This window comes from Propithecus coquereli, unplaced genomic scaffold (assembly GCF_000956105.1).
Source record: "Propithecus coquereli isolate 6110/MARCELLA unplaced genomic scaffold, Pcoq_1.0 Scaffold222, whole genome shotgun sequence".
NCBI classification, from domain to species: Eukaryota; Metazoa; Chordata; class Mammalia; order Primates; family Indriidae; genus Propithecus; species Propithecus coquereli.
In genome coordinates this window covers 1,562,885-1,584,222 of record NW_012147412.1, presented here as the reverse complement: position 1 = coordinate 1,584,222, position 21,338 = coordinate 1,562,885, and the positions used below count along the sequence as shown (strand labels likewise).

Genomic DNA, 21,338 nt, shown 5'->3' with positions numbered 1-21,338 from the left:
GTATGGAAGGGAAAACCTGGAAGATGGGATGGAAGGGGTGGGGCCAATTTGAAAAGCAGGGATGGATGGACATTTTTGCAGCTCCAGAAGACTATACCATCCTTTTTCTCCAAGGAGCTCAAAGCACTTAGATGTTACCTCGTTCATCCTCATAGAAAGAGTTTCTCACCTAGTTCAGAAACTTACTCCAAAGTACAAACCAGAAAGTATCTAAATCATCTTGCCATTTTTATTCCCAAAAGAAGTTTTTTTGAAAAAAAGGTGGTCAGCATTTGATGGGCATTTCTTTTTTTTTTTTTTCTCTCCTACTGACTAAAATTTATTGATTGCTGGCATCCTGCATTCTAACGCTGTAAGCTATGAGGCTTAAAGGACATAAAACATCACCCGAGGAGTTGTTAGCGATCTATAACATGACAGAGGGAAATGTATGCTTCTTTAGAGGTTATTTCTAGCCAATGCATCCACCGTTTAAACTTGTGTCTTTCTGTTCCACAGAACCTCTTAGCGATAAAGTGCTTCTTGATGCACTGGCTAGAAGCTGCTAGAACACAATGTGCTCACTGTGTCACAGCTCTGAACTGCAAGCCCAGCACTTTTTCACCTCTCTCTAACTCCGCAGTTTCTGTTCCACCCCTAAACAATTGACTCATTGCCAAGGAAATTGGAAAACAGATGGAGTTGGAAATAATCCTAAGAAAGGGGAGGGCAGATTTCCGAGTGTCTTTGCTTACAGGAAATTATACAGTTGGAGATACGTCTGCTACTTCAAAACTCCCCACTGCCAAAGTCACTCAAATAAGCTGCAGGCTTTCGTGAAAACTGCATTCTGTCCCTTTATGTAGAAAGTTGATTATCTCTACGATAATGCCAGCGATAATCTTTCTTATTTGACTTTTATTTGACTGCTCATTTGGGATTTCAGAGCAGATGTTGAAACTTTATTCATGAAACGCTTTAACTGCCCACTCTAATTAACATCAAATATGAATACTTTCAACCCTGGTCACAATAAAAAAAAAGTCATAATGTAGTAAAATGAGCCAGATCATTTGTGCCCAAATCTGGGACTGTATTTTTCTGCTTCGACCAGGTTTTATTTGGTGGGGGGAAGAAAATTAGGGGTGGAGAGAATCATTTGTGCCTCCGGCAAGAGAAAAGGACCTTTGGGGTCCCTAGATGGGTCCCTAATCATGTGGCCTAAAACAGGTCTCGGTGCCTTAATCACTCTCCTGCGAAATAGGAATGCTACTTACTGCGAGGAAATTGCTGAGGGGCTCTTTTTAGACATGCATAATGATTTGTGATAAGAGTGACACATTTTCTCAAATATTACAGCTGACTGGACTGGTTAGCTATGATATTTCCCTCTGTTTCTTGGAAAGTGGGTAGCAAGACTCATTAGTTTAACTCAAGGGAACTGACATTCCTCAGCTCTAACAATTATACTCCTTCACGGTAGGGAAGATGGACAAGAATTAGATGTCAGGATATGAGGTGGAAAGTGGAAAATTTGAATTATTACAGGTGTGGTGCTGCTGCCTCCATAAAACGTGACTTCCTCCCATGTCACAATGAAAACCCAAGTGGCAGAGAAGGTTGCCATGTCTTTGAAGTACTTCCTGATGTCCTTGGTGGCTCTTTTCAAGATGACAGGGTCCATGGTCTCTCTGTAATAGATCTCGCCTCGAATTCCATTGTGCACATCTGCCCAGAATGGGGCAATGAAGGCCCTCCCATCCGTCAGAGGAAAAGATTCGGGAGTGAACTGGCTCACTAGCACGTTGAAGGAAACAACTCCATTGTTGTTGACCTACAAAAATAAGAGACGTTTTGCACAGTGGATCTGAAACCATGACAACTTCCGAGTCGCAAACCAAGATAGACATTTGCCTAATCATATGAATGAAAACAACTTTTAAATTACGGACTTAGAGCCCCCTAAACACCAGCTTCCATTGCTCAAACTAAGAGGTTCATTTACTTCCAAACTCATTGGTTTTCTTTCACTTTCAATTTGTAGTCAGCTTCGTTTCTTATTAACAATCACTGTCATTTTCATGTTCTCTGTCCTATCTCTATTTACACTTATCAAATGCTCCTGGGTTGAGCGTGTGCACGAGAGTGTATGTGTGTGTACTTGGGGTGGAGTGTAAATGTACCAGGTGTGTGTGTGTGTGTGTGTGTGTGTGTGTACACTGGTGTGCAGAAGACAGGGTGTGTGTGCTGGGGGTGGGGTGTGTATGTGTGTGCATCTTCCTGGGGTTGGGTGTGTGTGCTGGGGGCCGGTTGTATATGTGTGTGTGTCCTGAGTGTGTGGGTATGTGGGGGTGTGTGTGCACGCACGGGGCCAGCCAGGGAGCAATGTGAGTAACAAAGACAGATCCAGAGTCACAGATGCAAAATACACAAGAAAAACAAACAAACAAGCATGGAAGCAAAAGTAAATTAAAAAATTGAGAAGCCCCAGATTAGGCCTTGATTCCTATTTTATGACAAAGCAGAAGTGTCAGAGAAAGATAAATGAAATACTCCTTCATCAAACTCCGATCTCAGGATGACCCATATCCTGCTCTGGATGAGGTGTATAAAATACCTCCATTGCTATGTCACAACCACTACTGTACTCAGAATAAGGACAAGGTTAAGACCTACTGATGCCCAGTTTCATTCCAGCGCATGTAGGTTGATAGCTGCTTTGTACAATTGCTGCATAAAAATGGAGACATTAATACCTTACATCATACATGTAAATAACTATCTTATGGTGATTTCTTCATGATTTGTAAATGGCTTAGTAAACTTATTAAATTACAGAACCTTCCTGCAAATCACAAACCAATATGTATCCTCTGTTTACACAGGACCTGTAAACAATTCAGCCTCTACCTGTGTTTGCAGCTTTGTATTTGATAGTAAACTGATTTAACCCTGTGCCTTGCATGGCGTCAGCAGCAGAAATGCCTGTGACAGGAATACTTGCAACTTTTGGATACAGAAAACCTGGAGATCACTTTCCTATATGTTCTAATTATTTGTTGTGCTCCTATTAATCAGTAACATTATGGACATTAACAGTGACCCAGATCCCAGAGGTAAGTTATCAGTTCCTGGGCCAAGGGTCCGTCTGCATGTTTGGAAACAAGGGAGTAGCGTTTGGACAGGAAGCTGAGACTGAGCTACAAGGACATTTAGAGCCATTGTCTTCGAGTCATAGGGAGGAACTCAGGGGCTTGAACAAGACTGTACTACTCAAAGCGCTGGCATCGCAGGGAACAATTTACCCTCAAACACGGCTGCCTCCAACTAAGGACCCTCCTTTTGCAAGGGCAAGAAAGAATTCTTCCAATTCCATGTCACATACTGCAATGGAGGAGAAAGAGAAACGTAACTGAATGCATTTATTCTAGAGGCCTGGGAGGCTAAGGCTTTGAGGATGGAAGTCCTGCACTCCCTTCTCATCGCCAAAATCAGGTCAACACATCCCAAAATTTACAGCAAGCTGTTACAGACACAGACTGGGAAGGCCCTGCTGTGCGTAGAGCATAAAAGGCACGTCGGGATGCCAGAGTGAAGCGTTTGCTAGGGAACAATAGGTGTAATTAAACACAGAGACTAGCAGAGGCAGCTGGCAATGGCTCACATGAGTTTCGATTAAATTCCATGGGTAAGGTCAGTGGTCCTCAACCTTTTGGGGGCACCAGAACCATGGGGAGGGCTCATTAAAACACAGAATGCTGGGCTCTCCCCCTGAGCTTCTATTCAGTAGGGCTGGGGTGGGGCCCGAGAGGTGACATTGCTAAGGAGCGCCCAGGTGCTGCGGGTGCTGCAGGTTCAGGGACTGCTGGTTAGGTAAGGGAAGAGGGAACTATTTCCAGTGGGAATCGGCCGTGATCTATAAATCAAAAGCTGGCGACAACAGAGGTCCAAGATGTGCAAATGGCCGTAGGTAGAATGCTTAGAGTTTCATTCTTCCTCCAGGGCAGGACACAGACTAGAACAGGATATGATACAATCTATATATGCCCACCCAATTCTTTATGGTCAAAGATAAAGACAGGTCCAGCGCTCTGAATCTTCCTCCGAATGTGCAAGTCTCACTAGCAGCAAACCTGATGATCCTAAAAAATAACCCAAGAACACAGGTGCCCAGGAGAGCTCTGACTGCAAATGGTACCATTTCTTAGTGCAGGTTTGATGATGGGCCCCTGCGGCATATCCACAGACCCGGTGAGGGTGGCCAATTCTGCAAACAACTTTCATATAATAGTTGATTACCCCTCTACTATGTTCCGACTAGCTCCAAATTGGTAGGAAGCCCAAGAACAGCAGATGCCTAAACTTTTCACACCCCCAGAAGGGAAAGAAAAATGATATTGCTAGTATCATGGTTCATTGTATCTTTTTATCTTGTTGAGTAGCAGAAATGATGTTCACAGCATTGGGACCTCTGCTTCTCTTCTATGTTTAATCACCCACAAAAACAATTTATTGCCCTGTATACTCCTCTACTATGAACATTAGCCATTAAATATACCTTTGACTTTCTTAATCATAAAACCCATCAGCTCATGAAATCTCAGAACTTGTCGTTTTGGCTGCCAATAAATCCTCCATTCCTGGAGCCCTGGAAGAAGGTACTTAAAATGCTTTTCTTAATGACAAACGAAAGGGAGAGCCACAGAGCAACAGCTGGGCTGCTTCTCCACTTACGTAGACAGTGCGGTAAGGAACGCCGAAGAAGAAAACTGGGATGGCCAACTTAATCTCAGATGAGCTTCCGTCATCTACTTTAGGGGTTTTGGTGTCATTCTGCCAAAATGGATACATGAGCTCCCTGGGCTGAGCTGTCAAGAGAGATGGTGGTTAGATAGATGGCAGCTCCCTCTTCCATTTGGCAAGCAGCTTCCCTCCTACCAGCTAAAGCCAGCTTCTTTCAGTAAGGCCTGCGAACTGAACACAGTCAGGCTGACTTTTCATTCAGCCTAGACCTGGGCCACGCACAGCACCTTAGCTTCTGCCTCGGGGACAGGGAAAACAGGAGTGATACCATTTTTCCTTGGGAGAAGGCACTTTGTGCTCCGTTCCTAGGCTTCCATGGTTCTTGGCGAGAGCCATGGTTACAACTGGCTGAAAGATTGGAAGTTAACCCTGCGTGGAGCTCTCCGGGTACTGAGAGGAGGCCTCTAGGTCCGGAATGGTCGTGGCTATGAAGCTCCCTTCTAGCTCAAAAATTCCACTATCATGTCTTTTCCTAAAAGGGGTCCCCGCCCTCCTGCTGCATGATAGTAGAAGATATCAGATCCCAGAAGGAAATAAACAACAGTTGGAACCGGGACAAAAGGAGGAGCAGAGGGTTTGTAGTAATTGGCTCATGAATGACCTTGATTGAGGACCGCCCCACAAGAGGCTCCATGCCCAGCTCCTGTTTACAAAAGACAGACATGGGATCCTCCCGGGCAAGGAGGTTGGCCCATGAGAACTTGGGAGAGGAGGTGTAGGGCTCTGATGTGTCCTGGCCACAGGTGAGAGTCATCACACAGACACACACAGCGCCCTGCCTGGGGCAGGGTCGCCACCTCTGCTGGCAACCTGGCTTGCTGTTCCAAAGTCTCCCATCCACGCCCTTGTGAGGTGTGGCCCAGGTTGGTGAGAGAAATGAGACAGGTTCCCCAGAGTCTGCATTACTTGGGGATCAGGTCTAATGGCATTTGTGAAATAATCTACATTTTGGGTGTCACTTGTCTCTGCCTCTGTCCTTTCTTCTCTTCAATGAAAGAAAACAAAACAAGAGAACATCCTCTTTTTTGTTTCTTTTTAAAAAATTGTTTGTTCGTTGTCAGGGGCAGTGGCAAATCCATTTGGGGTGTCTAGCCACAGTTCTTGAGGTACCTGCTCTCGCTGCCAGCCAGACGCTGACACCCCATTCTCCTGTCAGGCCCTTGCCTCGGGAAGGCGCCCACTTGGCACAGACGGGCTGATAGCCTGGCAAGCAAGTGGCCAAGGACTGTCCTGCTCCTTTGGGAGCCTTTCAGTAGCAGACAGCAGCTCATGCAAAAGAGCTCAGAGGCCAGAAAGCAGCCCGGCAGCGCCAGGCGAAGCGCCAGCTCTCCAGTTCTGGAGGGGGAGCAAGAGGAGATCTGCCTGGAGGGATAGCTCCTTTCTTTCCAAGGGCTAACATCAGAGGAGAGTGGGGAAAACTAGTCTGGTTATTAGTGTATACGCATCGTTCCCTGAGACGCCGACCGGATTTTAGTATTTAGGAGGTGCTGTGGCTCGTTTAATCTCAGGAGCACTCAGCCGATGCGCTGTATTTAATGTCGCAATCAGTAGGTGAAAAGGGGTCTTCTAACATTCCTGTTTACATAATAGTCAAAAATTCCAAATTCCTAGAAAGTAGGAATTAAAAAAATGTATCTTTATAATCTCTACCACAGCATCACACACAGGTACCTATTAAACTTGAAGGGTGATAAACTTTCCTAAGTTAATAGTAACAAATCAAGTCATGTCATGGATTTATCCTTCATGGGAAACTTTTTAGGACACATGTCCAAGTATGAGTAAGGGCTCAGATTCACACTGAATTATAATCATTTTCATGGAAAGATTCATTGGTATTTGGGGCAGCATCGGCCAATCTGCCTAGAGAATGGAAAAACCCGTAACCCCTCGTGGAGGAGACAGAAAACAATGGCCATGAAGACTGACCCCCAACTTCTGTCTCTGCTCCAAAAGTGAGGCAAGTTTGCAAGATTCTTCTCTTCATGAGTGATCCTAATTAGTTTGTGATTTTGAATAGGAAAGAATGAGCAGTTAAAAAATTTCAATTTTAAGAAGAATACAAAAAATAAGAATATCTAATGTTGTAAATAATAAATACTTGCAGAAAGAAAATGGGGGTGCTTTCTAAAAAGGAGTAGGTTTAAACTATAATAGGTTCCATCTCAGAAGCCATTATTATTAAAAAATATATAGCTATTGGTAGCATGGTCTACCCCTGTAGAAGCAGAGTTAGTGAAAGAAAGAATATCCCTACCCATGCTTGTCCTAGGCTGAGAATTTCTCAATTAACATGACTGTGTTTCCAGATTTTCTTTCTTTCCCCAAATAAAATGTACTTTCCTGGAGTAGGGGTGGGAGATTGAAGTCACTGGGACTCTTTCATTATTATGGGGTTTCACACCCTGGTTTACTTGCTCCAACTGTTTAAATGCACCCAACTGGAAAAATATTGGCGCTGTTGATGGGCGTATAGATATGATCATTTTAGACTCGTAACCATTTGCCAGCTGAACCAAACAAACCAGCAAAATAAAGACAAGTGCTTTAGAATTTTACCCATAAAAGTTTAAAATCTATGTAGACTGTCCCATCTTTCTTATCTAAAATCCAGAAACAACAGTAGAAAGAAATGTATGTGGCTTTTCACATTCCCAGGGCAACACAACACAGAGAAAAAGGAGTCACAAGGAGAGGAGTAATTATCTTATTTCACTTACAGTTTTAGGTTTTTGGTCATTAAAAGGTCACTGATACACAAGTCACCAACATCAATGCCATTGTAACTTCCTAATTTTTGGCTAAAATAAGTATATTCTTTAAAGTGTCCACCATGAGTTAAATGCTTTAATGGGAATCAATGATCGAGCATGGGGGTGCACACACACCTACCCCATCTATTTTTAGTGGAAATATTTTGCATTATTTTAAAGATCTACTCCATTAATACAGGGCAACCTGGTATATAAAAATCGTGTTCAAAGTTAAATAAGAAAAAGTGGGAATGTAAGCAAACATCATTCAAAGTTAATGAGTTTTGCCCTTGACAACAGAATTTAATTTACATTTTCTTGTTGTATCTGTAGATACATGTACACCTGCCCTTACAATTATGGTTCCAATAAAAGTTTCTCTTCATAAATTCAAGAGCGTGCTAATCAAGAGCTTTATGGAATTCTGTAGTACTCACCTTGGTGCCGTACAAGTGCGAAGATGAAAGAGACCCAAATTCTAAGTAATGATGAATAATTCATCCTGGAATTTTAAAAAGAAAAAGAAAAAAAAAATCCCTAGCTTGCCACAGTAAATAGAACACCAGGTGTGTTTGGTGGCAAATCCCGAGACACATCACAACCATCATAGAACAAATTCACATAACAGCATCAATAGCTCTGAGTTGGGAAGCAATTCCCTGAATGCTGGCAGGTCCTCCTAAGTTCAACACTCCATGAACAAATTAGACCCCCAGAAGAAGCCAGTCTGGAAGTGTGATGAGATCATCGAAATTGTCAGGTAATTCTATAGAACCAATGAGACCAGCAATGAGTAAAGGCATCTACTCTGCATCTAAGAGAGCACTGAAAAATAGGACCCGACTCTAACGTTGCGGGTGCTGGGTTGTGCCTGTAGAACACAAACCACGTCCTCGGTGAGACCTGGCTTTCTTAATTTTCTCAAAAGCTTTCCATTAGGATCAAAGAAAGTCAGTCAAAACACAGTGTGGTTCTACAGGTAGGAGGACTTAGAGTTTGCCATCACCTTCTCCACAGAAGGGAGCCCATCCAACATTTTGAGGTACTGGCTAGATTCGTGGGTAGTCTAGGACTCTGTCCCCTGACTTTCCACGCGAAATGAATGATAGCTACACTGGTAATACAAAGGGACCACTCCAGTATTGCTCCTTGGAATTACAATAAAAATAGAATCCAGTGCACAAGCAAGTCATTAGTTCCAGCAAGTTAGTTAAAGAAGAGACATTACGGAAATGAACTTGTTTTCATGTTAGGTTGCTTTACCCTTCATTAGGAGGGTGTTTGGTCTGTTCCGTTCTGCAAAGCTGCAAAGTGAAGACAGATGCAAGCTCAAATTCGACATGAGAACCAAACTGCATGGCTAGACCATGAAGTTTGCTGCTGACAGTATTCTTACAAATAAAAACCCTCCTCTTATCATTTGAAGTTATCACAATTCTTCAGCCAGACTTTCATGGAAAAGCCATGAATTTATCCTGTGAGAGTTTTATTGTAAATTTTTAGTTGTCAAGTATACACATTGACATTTCAAGCACATATTAAATATTAGTCAGTTTTGCTGAAAATTGTACAAAGACTTTGCTAGAGATCACAACGCAGCTTTAGCGGAGGCAGATGCCGGGCAAGTTTAAGACTTGAGCCCTTAAGGGAAACTGTTCAGAGAGCAGTAAGGAAGATTCGTTTAGATATTTGTATTTATGAAAAATGTCACTAACCTGTTCTGCAGAGACTGGAGGGACTGAGAAATATTAAGTCAAATCTTGGTAAAACAAGAATTCATGTCAATTCTCCTCAACTTGCTGCCAATTATTTCTGATTCCTGAAATGACGTCTGAATCCCGTACTCTTAAAACCAAAAATTAAGTTAGTCCTGTGCTAGAGTCAGGTAAGTGTTGAGTTGCAATCAAGTTTTTTTCTATTGATTAAGGAAAAGTAAATCTAAAGATCAGTTTCAGGATTGCGTAGAGAGGTTCTTTTCCTGAAAAACTAGACCTTTTTTTCCCCCCCTTAAAAAAAAAAAAGTAGATTCAGATGGAAATGTCAGGTACTCGGAGCTGAAACTTTGGTCCTTTCTGATCAGAATCACTTTGCACTGAAAAACACAAAAGAAACCTCCCCCCCTTCTACCTTTGTACCCAAAAAAAGGCAACAGTATAATGTTACAGAATTAGCATCCACCGGCATGGGATTCAAACTCCAAACAAAGCTTTGCTGCCTCCAACATTTAAATGAAGTTGGTTTTCTACTAAAGTCTTTTTTTGTTTCTCTGGTTTTGAGCAGTCGCCACAGATAGGCTCTCCTCTGTTTTTTCACAGGTATGCATGAAGTATTTAAAGAAACTTTTTCAAACTTTTCTAGGCTTCATTCCTTCTCTTTTCTCTCTGATACACCGCTGTGCAGGTGAGAGGCCAAGGCACTTTTCAGGCAAAACCGAACCAAGCACCCAGAGGCTTGAACTTTCACAAGGGAAAACCCCAAACTATGCCCTGGAAACCTCGCCTGATGCCCAGTGAGGGTCATGGGGGGGGGAGGCTGGGGAGGCGGGGAAGATAGGTCTCTCCTGATAAAAATTTGCAATAAGTAAATAATTTAAAAGGCATTGTGAACGAGGGAAAAACAACGTGTTAGGTTCCATACTCCCAAGCCTCCGGTAGACATGGAATGAGAAAAATTGGCTAAGGCATAAGCTAAATCTACTGTTCAAAATGTTTAAAATGAAATTTATTGTGAAAGAAGTCATAGGAATGTAGCAGAAAGAAACTCTTTTGTAAATCAATGAGAATTTAAAAATTGCTCCAAATTTTCTCCAACCAGATATTTGAATGCTGATTGTATGAAAGACATATAATTCCAGGTTTAAGCAAGTGGCCCTAAAATGGACAAGAGTGTTTGGGGAACTATTTTTTTTTTTTTAGTATAAATTACCAATATTTTTCCAAAGACCTGTGATAATTTAATAGGTTTCACACATTGTTTATTTTCTCACTGGTATTACGAATCCTCCACATATATTTACTCACAGATGTCAAATGACCGTTTTCCCTCAAAAGGCACATATTTATATAACAGAAAATCTAGTTTTTTGGGTGCCCATTTAAAATAAAATTAAGCTCAAATCCAAGACTCACCTAGAGAAGCATTCTGGTTGTCCACCCTTTGTTAAAATTTTAGCCCGATATCAACCTAAATGTCTTGAAGCAATAGTTGGCTCTATTTTAAAAACTGCTAGTGGCATGCTAATTGCTTTCATTTTCTTTTTTCATGCACTCGTCGATATTTATATCTCAGCCCTCTTGACCCATTTTAGATGCTTCACCCTTCTTGAGGCAGGACTGCTACTGGGATAAATGCCACTGGGACAAGACAGTGGCATAAATGAATCGGGCTTTGAGAATCCGGCTGCCAGCGAGAGAGCACTCTTGGGGAGAGACTGGTCTGGCGGATCAGTCGTTGGGCTGGGAAGACGGTTGAAGAGTACGTGTTCTGGATATGTGCTCAGTGGTCACAGGTGGACAAGTGACAGAAATCTCTTTTCATGCTGTGTCAGCAGACTTATTTTGTTGACAGTGTGAGGTGGGCAAAGATTCCTGACAAGATTTAACCTGGGGGTGGGGTGGGGGTGTCTTGAAGGTAGTCACCCGAGATACCTGTGCTCTGTAAAGATGGCATAGATCGATGCTGCCTTTTAGGCAAAAGGAAAGACAGCTCAAACAACAGCAACAAAAAAAATGTAGAATTCCCTAAAACAGGTAGAATGGGTTTTCTGTGCTGAATGTTGTTTGTTTTGTTTCCTTAAGTTTCTTACACTTTTTCTTGAAAGAGATTGTCAAATTTGAGCTAGTTTGAAATGACGCAGTTGTTGGTCGTGGCAGACATGGAGATGCGCCACTCAGATCCCCTGCGAGAGGGATGCGAGAAGGCCACTGTGGGTGGCCAACAGTCTCCAGCTCTTAGCACCTTCAGGCTCAGCCTCAGCCAGGGGCACACTATACTCCTCCTGGGGTGTCCCCCAGAGAATGCCTGGACAAGGTGGGGTACCTGGCCTAGCACTTCCCACCAAAAGCAGGACTCCCCTAAAGGGCTGTTTTTGCTCCAGAGAGCCCTGTTGAGTGACAAAGACTCAGTCAGGTGCTCAAGCAAGACAGCTCTAGTATACCAAAATCAGGGTCTAGCTGGGACAGTCACGTATTATATACATATATGCAGCCATCCCCAACCTTTTTGGCACCAGGAACCAGTTTCATGGAAGACAATTTTTCCACGCAAGGAAGGAGGGGAGGCAGAGCTCAGGCAGTGATGTGAGTGATGGGGAGTGGCTGTAAATACACTCCTAGCCTGCTGCTCACCTCCTGCTATGCGGCTGCCCTCCACACATTTCTAAGTTTCATGGAGGATAATTTTTCCACGGACTGGGGGCGGGGGAGAGTTGGGTGGGAGGCAGAGTTCAGGCAGTGATTCACAGCCTGGTTCCTAACAGGCCACAGACCACTGCTGGGTTGCGGTCCAGGGGCTAGGGACCACAGCGTATATGTACCTATATGTATATTATGTATATGATTTATCATATATGCATGTACACAAATATATACATATATGTATATTTTATATTTATATATATTTGAGATACTTTGGTAGATGCCTCCGAAAATTTATTTCTCAAAACTTCGGAACCTTCAGACATGTCCTACTTCATGCCATTGAAAGCTAAAATTTCTCCCAGCAAAGGAAGGCAATAGAGAGAACTTTCCCCTACAGGGCAACAGGTGGCCCCCTCATAAGCTGTTCCTGCCTCTTCTCCTGAGTGCCAGGCCTATAATCAGGGTTAAGTTGCAGCATAACCCTGCCAGAGACATGCTGGGCCTGCTAAGAGAGGGTAAGGACTGTGCCCCCAGAGGAGCTGCAAGATCTAGCCAGCACGTACTGGAATGGGATGGGAGGAGGGAAGACCCAGGGAACTGGGTTCTCAGGGTGCTCAGTCAAGGAGACTGGGCCATAAGAAAGAGCAAGTGGGAGTTTATTGACTTCAGGGGAAATCTCTAGAGATACAGCCTTCAACACTGTGTCAAGAACTCCAGAGGATGGTGCAAACTCACTCCTAGAAGCCTGGAAAAAGTAATGGCTCATGCTAAGCAAGGCTGAAATGCCTGAATTACTGTGGCAGATGGCAGAAGAGGGACTGAAAGGTTCAGGGATGGGAGCATGCTGGAGAGACATATTATATGAGTCTGCTAGACCCACCAGACAATTGTGTTCCATGGAAGACCCAGAGGACAGGCACAGCATCCACCAAAGCCAGCAGAACATTCTGGTGAGTGAAGCACCAGCATCAATAAGTAGCTCAGTGATGATGCCCCTCTGCTGGCCAGGGCTCATGCCAGGTGAGGTGGTCACAGAGCTTGGCTCCCTGATAGCAATGGAGATGATGGGCCTCTGAAGCAATAGAGGCCAGGTGACATCACTCTACTGCCTGGGGCCAGAATGGGTCATAATTTCATCATGATCAATAAGATCAAAAGGGTAGCCAAGGGGGCCTGACCCGTGTAGAATTATGAACATGGCTGATAGAGCATGGCATCCAAGGGCAAAGTAGATGGGCAGCCAACACTGGTATTGCTTACTACACAAAATAAAAAAGAGCAAGAATGGTCGAGAAAGGCTGACAGTAGTTGCCCAATAAAAAAATCACAATCCCTGCTCAGTTTCTGGATCTGAGTCAGTTTTCAAATTTGGAATCTATAAACTGAAAAGGTAACCAGACCTTGCAACACCATGGCAAGTGTGTACGGTAATGATTATGCCAGTCTGTCCCCAGAAAGACCTTTGATCGTTTACTCAAGGGACGGCAGACTTGGAGAAGGGGAATACCTAGACTTTTAAGGACTATTGGTCAAGGGGTTTGAGTTAACAATGATACCTGAAGACTCTGCTAGAGTGGAAACATATAGGGCCCAAAGAATGAAAGCAATCAAAAAATGAAAGCTGGCAAGATCCAGCCTTTGGTGGGTCCACAGGGGTTGCAGATCCACCTGGATGTCATTTTCCCAGTCCCAACATATAACTGGGATTGACGTACTTGACATATTGGGCTCTTGATCTGCAGAGAAAGAACTATTGTAGTAAGGAAGGGAAGTGAAACCTCTGAAACTGCTCCCCCCTACTCCAGCCAAGGTAGCAAATACAAAAGGGGATTGCATCCTGGACTGAGGGCAGGATGGCAAAGACCACGTCGCTCTTAAAGAGGAGGGGTGGTGGACTCTATCATATCTGCATTCAACTGGCCAGGATGGGTCCTGGAGAATGGCTGTGGACTACTGCAAGTTCAGCCAAGTAGCAGTCCCAGTTGTAGCTGCTGTGCTAATGTAGTGTCTTTGCTAGAGCCGATTAACATAGCTTCAGGTACATGATATGTGGCCATTCACTGGGAAAATGCACCTCTTTCCTATCTAAATCAGGAATGAGGATCAGAAATAGCTCACATCATATGGAACAGCAGACAATATACATTTTTAGCTTTGCCCAATGGTTATGATAAGTCTCCCACCTTCTTTCATAATATAATGCAAAAAGGTCTGGGCCACCTGGGTCCCACAGAGCATCACCTTGATTCACTGCATTGATAACAGCAACAGATTGGGTGTGATGAGCAAGAGATGGCTAGCAGGCTGGACGCCTTGGTAGGACACATGTGCTCCAGAAGGTGGGAGATAAATCCTTCAAGGATTCAGGGCTACTACTTCGGTAAAGTTTTAGGAATCCAGTGATGAGGAACATGCCGGACATCCCCTCTAAAGTAAAACACAAATTACTGCATCTTGCAGCCTCTCTACAAAGAGATTCTTCCATATTTGTAGGCTTTTTTGTCTTTTTGAGGCCACACATTCCAAACCCGGGAATACTGCTTCAGCCTACATTCCAGGTGATATGGAATTAAGCCAGTTTTGAGCTGGGCTGAGAGAATGAAAGAATTCTGTAGCAGCTCCGAGCTACAATGTAAGCAACTCTGCTACTTGGGCCATATGTTCAGTAGACCCTTTGATGTTGGAGGTGTCAGTGGTGGAAAAAGATGAAATATAGAGTTTATTACAAACACCAGTGGGAGAACTACAACACAGACCCCCTGGAGTTCTGGAGAAAGGTCATGCCATCTGCAGCAAAGAAGGACACACCTCCTGAAAATCAGCTCCTGGAATGGGACTGGGTCCTGCGATGGAACATTTGACCAAGAGACAGCGGCTATGTGTCCAGAACTTCCCATCATCATCTGGATCCCGTTGGTCTCACCAAGTTATGATGTCAGGTAGACCCAGTAGCAATCTATCATAGGATGGAAATGATATATCTGGGACTGATTATGAGCAAGATGCCTGCCTATGTAGTCCAGACTCCATGTCGCCTGCCACAGTTGCACCAGTGCCGCATCCCCAACTCAGGTCACACATATGGCCACATGAGGGGAGGTGCATACGACAAGCTGAAGTAGGAGGAAAAAGCCTAAGCCTGGTGTATGGATGGATTGGCTTGGTGTGTATATGCAAGCCTAAGGCAGATAGATGGTGGCTACATGTGAGTCTCACTCAGGGGTGGCCTTGGAAGACAATGATAAGGGAACATCTTCCCAATGTGTAGAGCCTTGGGTGATATATCTTGTCTTGTACTTTGTGTCAGAGGAGAAGTGCTCTGAGATTAGAATTTGTTCAAACTCATAAGCAGTGGTGAATCACATAGCCAGCTGGACAAGGGAGGGCCTGGCAAGAAAAAGATTGAAAAATCAGTGACAAAGAGGCCTGGAGTAAAGACATGTGCATAGACAGATAAGAATGGACATGAAATATGATCCAGAAGGCATCCAATACAGAAGAGGTACTAAACAATCAAGTAGACAAAATGACTTGGCTGGCTGGTATTAAGCAGCCTTTGTCAGTGTTGGTACAATAGGCACGTGTATGAAGAGGCCAGTAGCAGAGACAGAGATTATGCATGGGCCCAATAGCATGAACTCCCATTTAGCAGGGCTGCTTTAGCTACCATGCACTCTGAATGTTCAACCTGCCAATAACAGAGACCAAAGCTGAGCCCCCATATGTCACTGTTCCTTGGTGAGACCAACTGGCCACTTGGTGGCAAAATGATCACATTGGACCCCTTTCACCCTAGAAGGGTCAGTAGCTCCTTCCTACAGAGATGGAGACACATTCTGGATATGAGTATGCCTTTCTTGCCCAGGGGCCTCAGCCACACCACTAACGGGAGGCTTACAGAATGCCTGATCCACAGGCATGTGGATTTCATGTAAAATAACATCTGACTAAGGAACCCCTTTACAGAAAAAGGGGTGTGAGTGGGCTTATGACTATGGGTCCACTGGTTGGAATACAAATAATATGACGTAGAAGATGCCAGCCCAGTCGAGAGTTGACGTGAATTGCTTAAGGAGCAGGTGAGGCACCACTTTGAAGACACTACCATGCAAAGTGCTATCCTTCGGATACTGTATACACTGAGTCAGAGACCTTTGTATGGTGCAGTGTCCCCAGCAGGAAGACTATATAAGTGCAGGAACCCAGGTGTGGAAACAGAAGTGGCCTCACTTGCCATTACTTCCAGTGATCAGTGGGGGACTCTGTGCTTCCTAATGCCTCATCTCTGGGCTATGTGGAGTTTGAAGTCCTGGTCCCCCAAGGGAGGACCACCACTCTCACCAGGGGACACAGCAAGAGTCTGAACTACTGTAAGATTGAACTACAAGCTCCGGTTATGATGCTACCTGGGCACTTTGGGCTCCCGTGTCTAAAGACTAGCAGACAAGAGGATGAACCATCATCTTGTTAGGGGAAATTGACCCCGATGAGCAGGAGGAGGTAGGGCTGTTGTTACACAGGGGTTCAAGGGATAATGTGTGGAACTCAGGTGACTCACTTGGGTGCCTCTAGGTACTTCCTTACCCAATTGTGACCATGGTGGACAAGTGTAGCCACCCCAGTCTGAGCAGCATGTGGTTACCAGGGACTCAGACTACTAAGGAATGAAGGTTTGAGTGAAACTACCAGGTAAGTCTCTGAGATCAACAGAAGCAATCACTGAGGTAATACAATGGAGAGTGGAAGAGGGAGACACTGGACACCAGTTGTAGCCCTGAAGTCAACTGCAGTGACAGGGGTTGTAGGTCATTCCTGTAACCTCTCTCTTTTAAGTTTCCCTTCAGGAAGAGAGGTCCACCAGAGCTGCCCCAATCATGGATAGAGAACTGGGTCTACATGTTGCATGGAGTGGACTGTGGCAGACATGAGGATGTATCACTCGGATCTACCTTCAAGGAAGGAATGATTTCCAGGTACAAGGAGTATGGTTAGCTGACAGCTTTCAACTGTTGGCTCCTTCAGTATCTATGGCAGTATTCAAGCTGCGCTTACATCCTTGTTGATTCCCAAATCAATGACTGAGAAAAGCATTGGTAAAAGGCCAGGGCCATTTCTTCCCAAGGCGAGAATTGTCTAATGGGAAATCTTTGCTCCAGAGTACCCTGTTGGGCCGGCCGACTTTGCGAGGTCTGTAGCATTGTCTGATAGCCCCACCTGCCCAATCCTACCTCTTCCCCCATTCTTTCACAGATATTACTCCCCAAAAAACTTTTTGCACTCCCAACTCCACCTCAGCATCTGCTTCCTGGAGATCTGAACCTGTGACATTGGTGTCTTGGATAAAGTTACAAGCCCTCTACAACTGATTGTTTTGCTTCATTGTCTGATCTACCACGGAGAGTTCAGATATTTCGGTAGTGCAGTTGTTGCTACCACTTATCCACTCATTGAATAATGTCTAACCTGCTAGACTTAGCTCATTGAGGTGATTACATCTAAGGCGGTACTTATATTCTCCCTGAAAATAGTAATCCATGGCAGAATTCTTAACATGGAAGAGGTGATGGAGAAAATGCAATTGTGTTCCTGCAGACTTGTCCTAAATAGTAAAGACATTGGCAATGAAAATATGCTCAAGAGCCCTACATATGGAAGTTTGCCTCTCTCATTGCATTAGAATCTTCATTATTGGACACCTGCGTTAACTTTCATAAAATGAGATGCTCATGTAGTCTATTAGTTTTTCATTCTTGAAAACATTTTTTTTAAACCTGATGAAATATTTCTAAAAATGTTCATATTTATTAGTATAATAAATACTTAATTGCAAGCTGCAAACATCAGGAGTTTAAATTGTAGAATAAATGTTCTAGAGTTCATCTTTTTAAAGAATTAATATTATTTGCCTGTAAGTTATATTTCTTTTTGTGCTGGCCTTACTCATTCTAGACTCTGGGTTTGGGCTAATGCTAATAAACAACGCTTAATTATGAGAAATATAGCATTGGCTTTTGAAAACCAAACTGACACTTAATGTTTATTAACTAACTAGCAATATTTTCTAGATCTAAGAGCTCAATAATAAAAGATGTTCATCTCTGAAAATTTAAACAAATACTCTAAGATATTTTCTGAAAGCAACTGAAGTATCTTTAGCCAAAGAGTTTGTAATAGCTAATTCTAAGTGGACTGACATAACCAAAAAACTCACAATTGGCTTGAGTCTATTAATAACATCCTTGTTAGCACATTAGTAATAAAGTTGGGGAAAAAAGGGAGGGGGACATACATACTATATTCCTTATTCACCAAGGAGCACAAAGCAGTTCCTCTAGAAGAGATCTCACTGGTAGGCAAGAACCAGCTCTAATTAAACCTTACTCTAGGCAATAGGCACAGGATTTCAGGGTAATTAATTCATCACTTTTCAAGAGCACTCAGCTGAAACAAATGTTCACACATTGTCAAGGATAAATAATCCATATATACCTTCTGCCGCAGAAGTGAAATCTCACTTACCAATGATTAAAAGTTACAGGTTCTAGAAGAAAGATAGACGATATGTATGGATCACGAAATCTGTAATGTGTTCGAGTGCCTACATTTGCATGACTAATTGGGAAGAATGCTATCTTGGTTGCACTAACCAGGAATCATAATATCAAGCTCAAGATCAGTAAAGTTTTTCACTTTGCATGGATGTGACAAATAATAAAACCAGAAAAAAAATGCTTGTTTTATATAATCTCAATGGAGAACAATTTGGTAATATCTACCAAAATTACAAACACTTTGATCTTTTAATCCAGCAATCTCACTTCTGGGAAGGTATTCTACAGATGTATTTCAAACATGTAAAAGAACATATGTTGTTTACTGAAGAAAATTAAGAAGAGTGAAAAAAAGAGAGATTGAGAGAGAAGAGAAAAAACGCAAATGTCAATGAATAGGGTATTGGTTAAATAAATTATGGTACATCTATAAAAGAAATACTACAAAGGATAAGGTGATTTCCTCTGTAGCATCACAGACACAGTTCCAAGATACACTTTAAACAAGGTATATGATGGTGTATAATCTGTTAATTTTGCTGTATGAAAGGGGGAGGAGCAGAATATATATTCTTGTTTGCTATTATTTATGTAAACTCTGGAAGGATACACAGAAACTAATAAAAAATGGAGTACAGGCATTAGAATGGGACTTTTCAAAGTATATCTTCTTTATATTGTTTGATTTATAAACCATGTGAATGTTATCTACTTAAAAATTAAACTTGAATGGTTTTTTAAGACATCTTTATGTAAGCAAATTGAAATTTAAAGCAAACAAAATTTTAACACAACCAAGAGAGTTCATGCTGTCCTAGTTGTATTCCCTAACAGTGGAGTAATTATCACACCTGCCCTCAAATGTATCCAATATTTCAGAAAACATTTTTCTCTTTCTTCTGTATTGTCTGCTTCTCCTATCTCATTCTTATTTAACACCTTAATTGTATTACTTAGCGTGACTAAGAAGCATTCAAAGATGAAGAGTCTAAAAGATTTGCCAAACTGAAATTGCATTGCAATTTTTTTGGTAGATCTAGATCTTGCAGACCATCATAGATAACCTGTCTCCTCCATTTTAAAGCAGTATTTATATTCTTCACGAGGCTCCCTCTTGAATTTTAAGAAGGAACAATAGCGTGATAGCCTCGTCCATTCCAATAATAAAATATCTGATAAAGGATCCTAGATTATAAACTATTTTTCCCCTCTTACATCAATTTTAAGTTCACTTGGAACAGTATGCCTCTCTGATAAAAGTTATGAGTTGAAACTGAGTGACCTGTCTCACTTTTGGCTGTCTACTGAAACCTAGTTTTAAGTCTCTAGAATAAGGCAAGATTAAAATCTAAATTATCAGTCTCCCTGCATTGTACTGCTGGTTCATTTATTCTTGTCAATAGCATGCATCGCGAGTGCCCAATATGGCATTCCAGAAGAGCAGGGAGGACAACAGATATGTACCGAGGGCGATTTCACAATTTGGGAAACGGCAGGAGATCTGGATTTGAGGCTGTAAGATACATCAGTGTTTCTGTTACAGAGCAAATCAATTTAGTAAGTGGATTTTGAGGAACATCTCTTTTTAGTGTCGTAATGAAAATAAAGATTAACAATAAGAGTGTGTGTCGGGGGGCAGGTATGAACGACCTCAGCCAGCACTACGGCGCAGCTGTCAAGGGCACGCATTCTGCAGCCAAACCACTCGGGTTCGAAACCCGCCTTGTTCATTTACCAGCCGTGAGACTTAACCTACTTGTGCACCATTTTCCTTATTAGTGAGAAAATGGAGATAAGAGTGCTGACATATAGGATTGTTGTGAAGACCAAATGGGAACTTCTTTTCCAAAGAAGAGTTGGAAAACTCTTTGTTGGAAAGAGAACTGTGACTTCGAAAGTCAATCTTCTTGTTTTACATGCATTCCACTAACTAGAAAAAGTCACAGTCTTTTTCAGTCCAATAGGTATTGGATGTCTTGATATATGTTTATCTTGCAAGTACTCAGGGCAGCTCACAGTAAGTAGTAATAAAATTTAGCACAGAGGTTAAAATTACAATTCTTTGAAACTTGAATAGGAGGTGGAAATAATCTCAAATTTAAACATATCATGATGCCTATGTACTTAGGAAGCATTAAGAAAGAAGTTAATGGACTCAGTCTCCTAAATACAGAAATAAAGTACAGTCCTTGGATCTTAATTCTTGGTACAAGGTTAATTTATAACAGCTTACCAAGAAATTATTGATAAGAAGGTAGAGTTCAAATGTCCAAAATGCTAGTACTTCTAGAAAATTATTTTTCAAATGAAAAAAGTAGCCCTTGAATAAGAACTGGTAAACTTTTATTTCACCAAAATAAGATTTTCAATTACTCAAAAAAGTGATGCCAAATATCTCAAAAGAGAGGTTTTATCCTCAAAGGATAAAATAGGAGTATAGAGAGCATATCGGGAATATAAAATTTTGCTAACAGAAAAGCAGTGCACATTTCCTATGAATCTTTGTTTTGCAGTTTTCAACTTTGGCAAAATTCCAATTAAATTTGGAATTTAAAATGGTCAGACTCTTACTAGTTTAAGCCAATTCCCCAGAGAAATCAACCATAGAAATGATGTACATTTTTAGCTATATAAAAATAAAGATATACCTTGACCCCCCACTCAAGAAAAAAAAAATCAGAACACAAAGACAAAATGGACTTGGATTTTTAATTTTTTTAAAGATATCTCTGTCTATATATATATATTAATAAAAAGTGCAAAGAATAGACCTTCATGTTTAAATTATATTCTAAAATAAAATATATATTTCCATTAACTGCAGGAGACAACTGGCAAGTAAAGAGCCTGAGAGAGTCCAGTCCCTCTCCGTCACTACAAAGGAGATATATTTT

General features: G+C 42.2%; 1 protein-coding gene across 1 annotated transcript in view; it reads right to left on the bottom strand.

Moving 5' to 3' along the window:
• Nucleotides 1-8,036, bottom strand: part of TECTA (tectorin alpha) — a 74,441-nt gene extending 66,405 nt beyond the window's left edge. Inside the window, exons 1-3 of the mRNA XM_012644900.1 lie at nt 7,973-8,036; nt 4,714-4,847; nt 1,526-1,813 (exon numbers count right to left, since the gene is read on the bottom strand). Of these exons, the coding sequence (XP_012500354.1) occupies nt 1,526-1,813; nt 4,714-4,847; nt 7,973-8,036 (486 nt within the window). The remainder of the gene's footprint in view (nt 1-1,525; nt 1,814-4,713; nt 4,848-7,972) is intronic.
• Nucleotides 8,037-21,338: the final 13,302 nt, after the last annotated feature.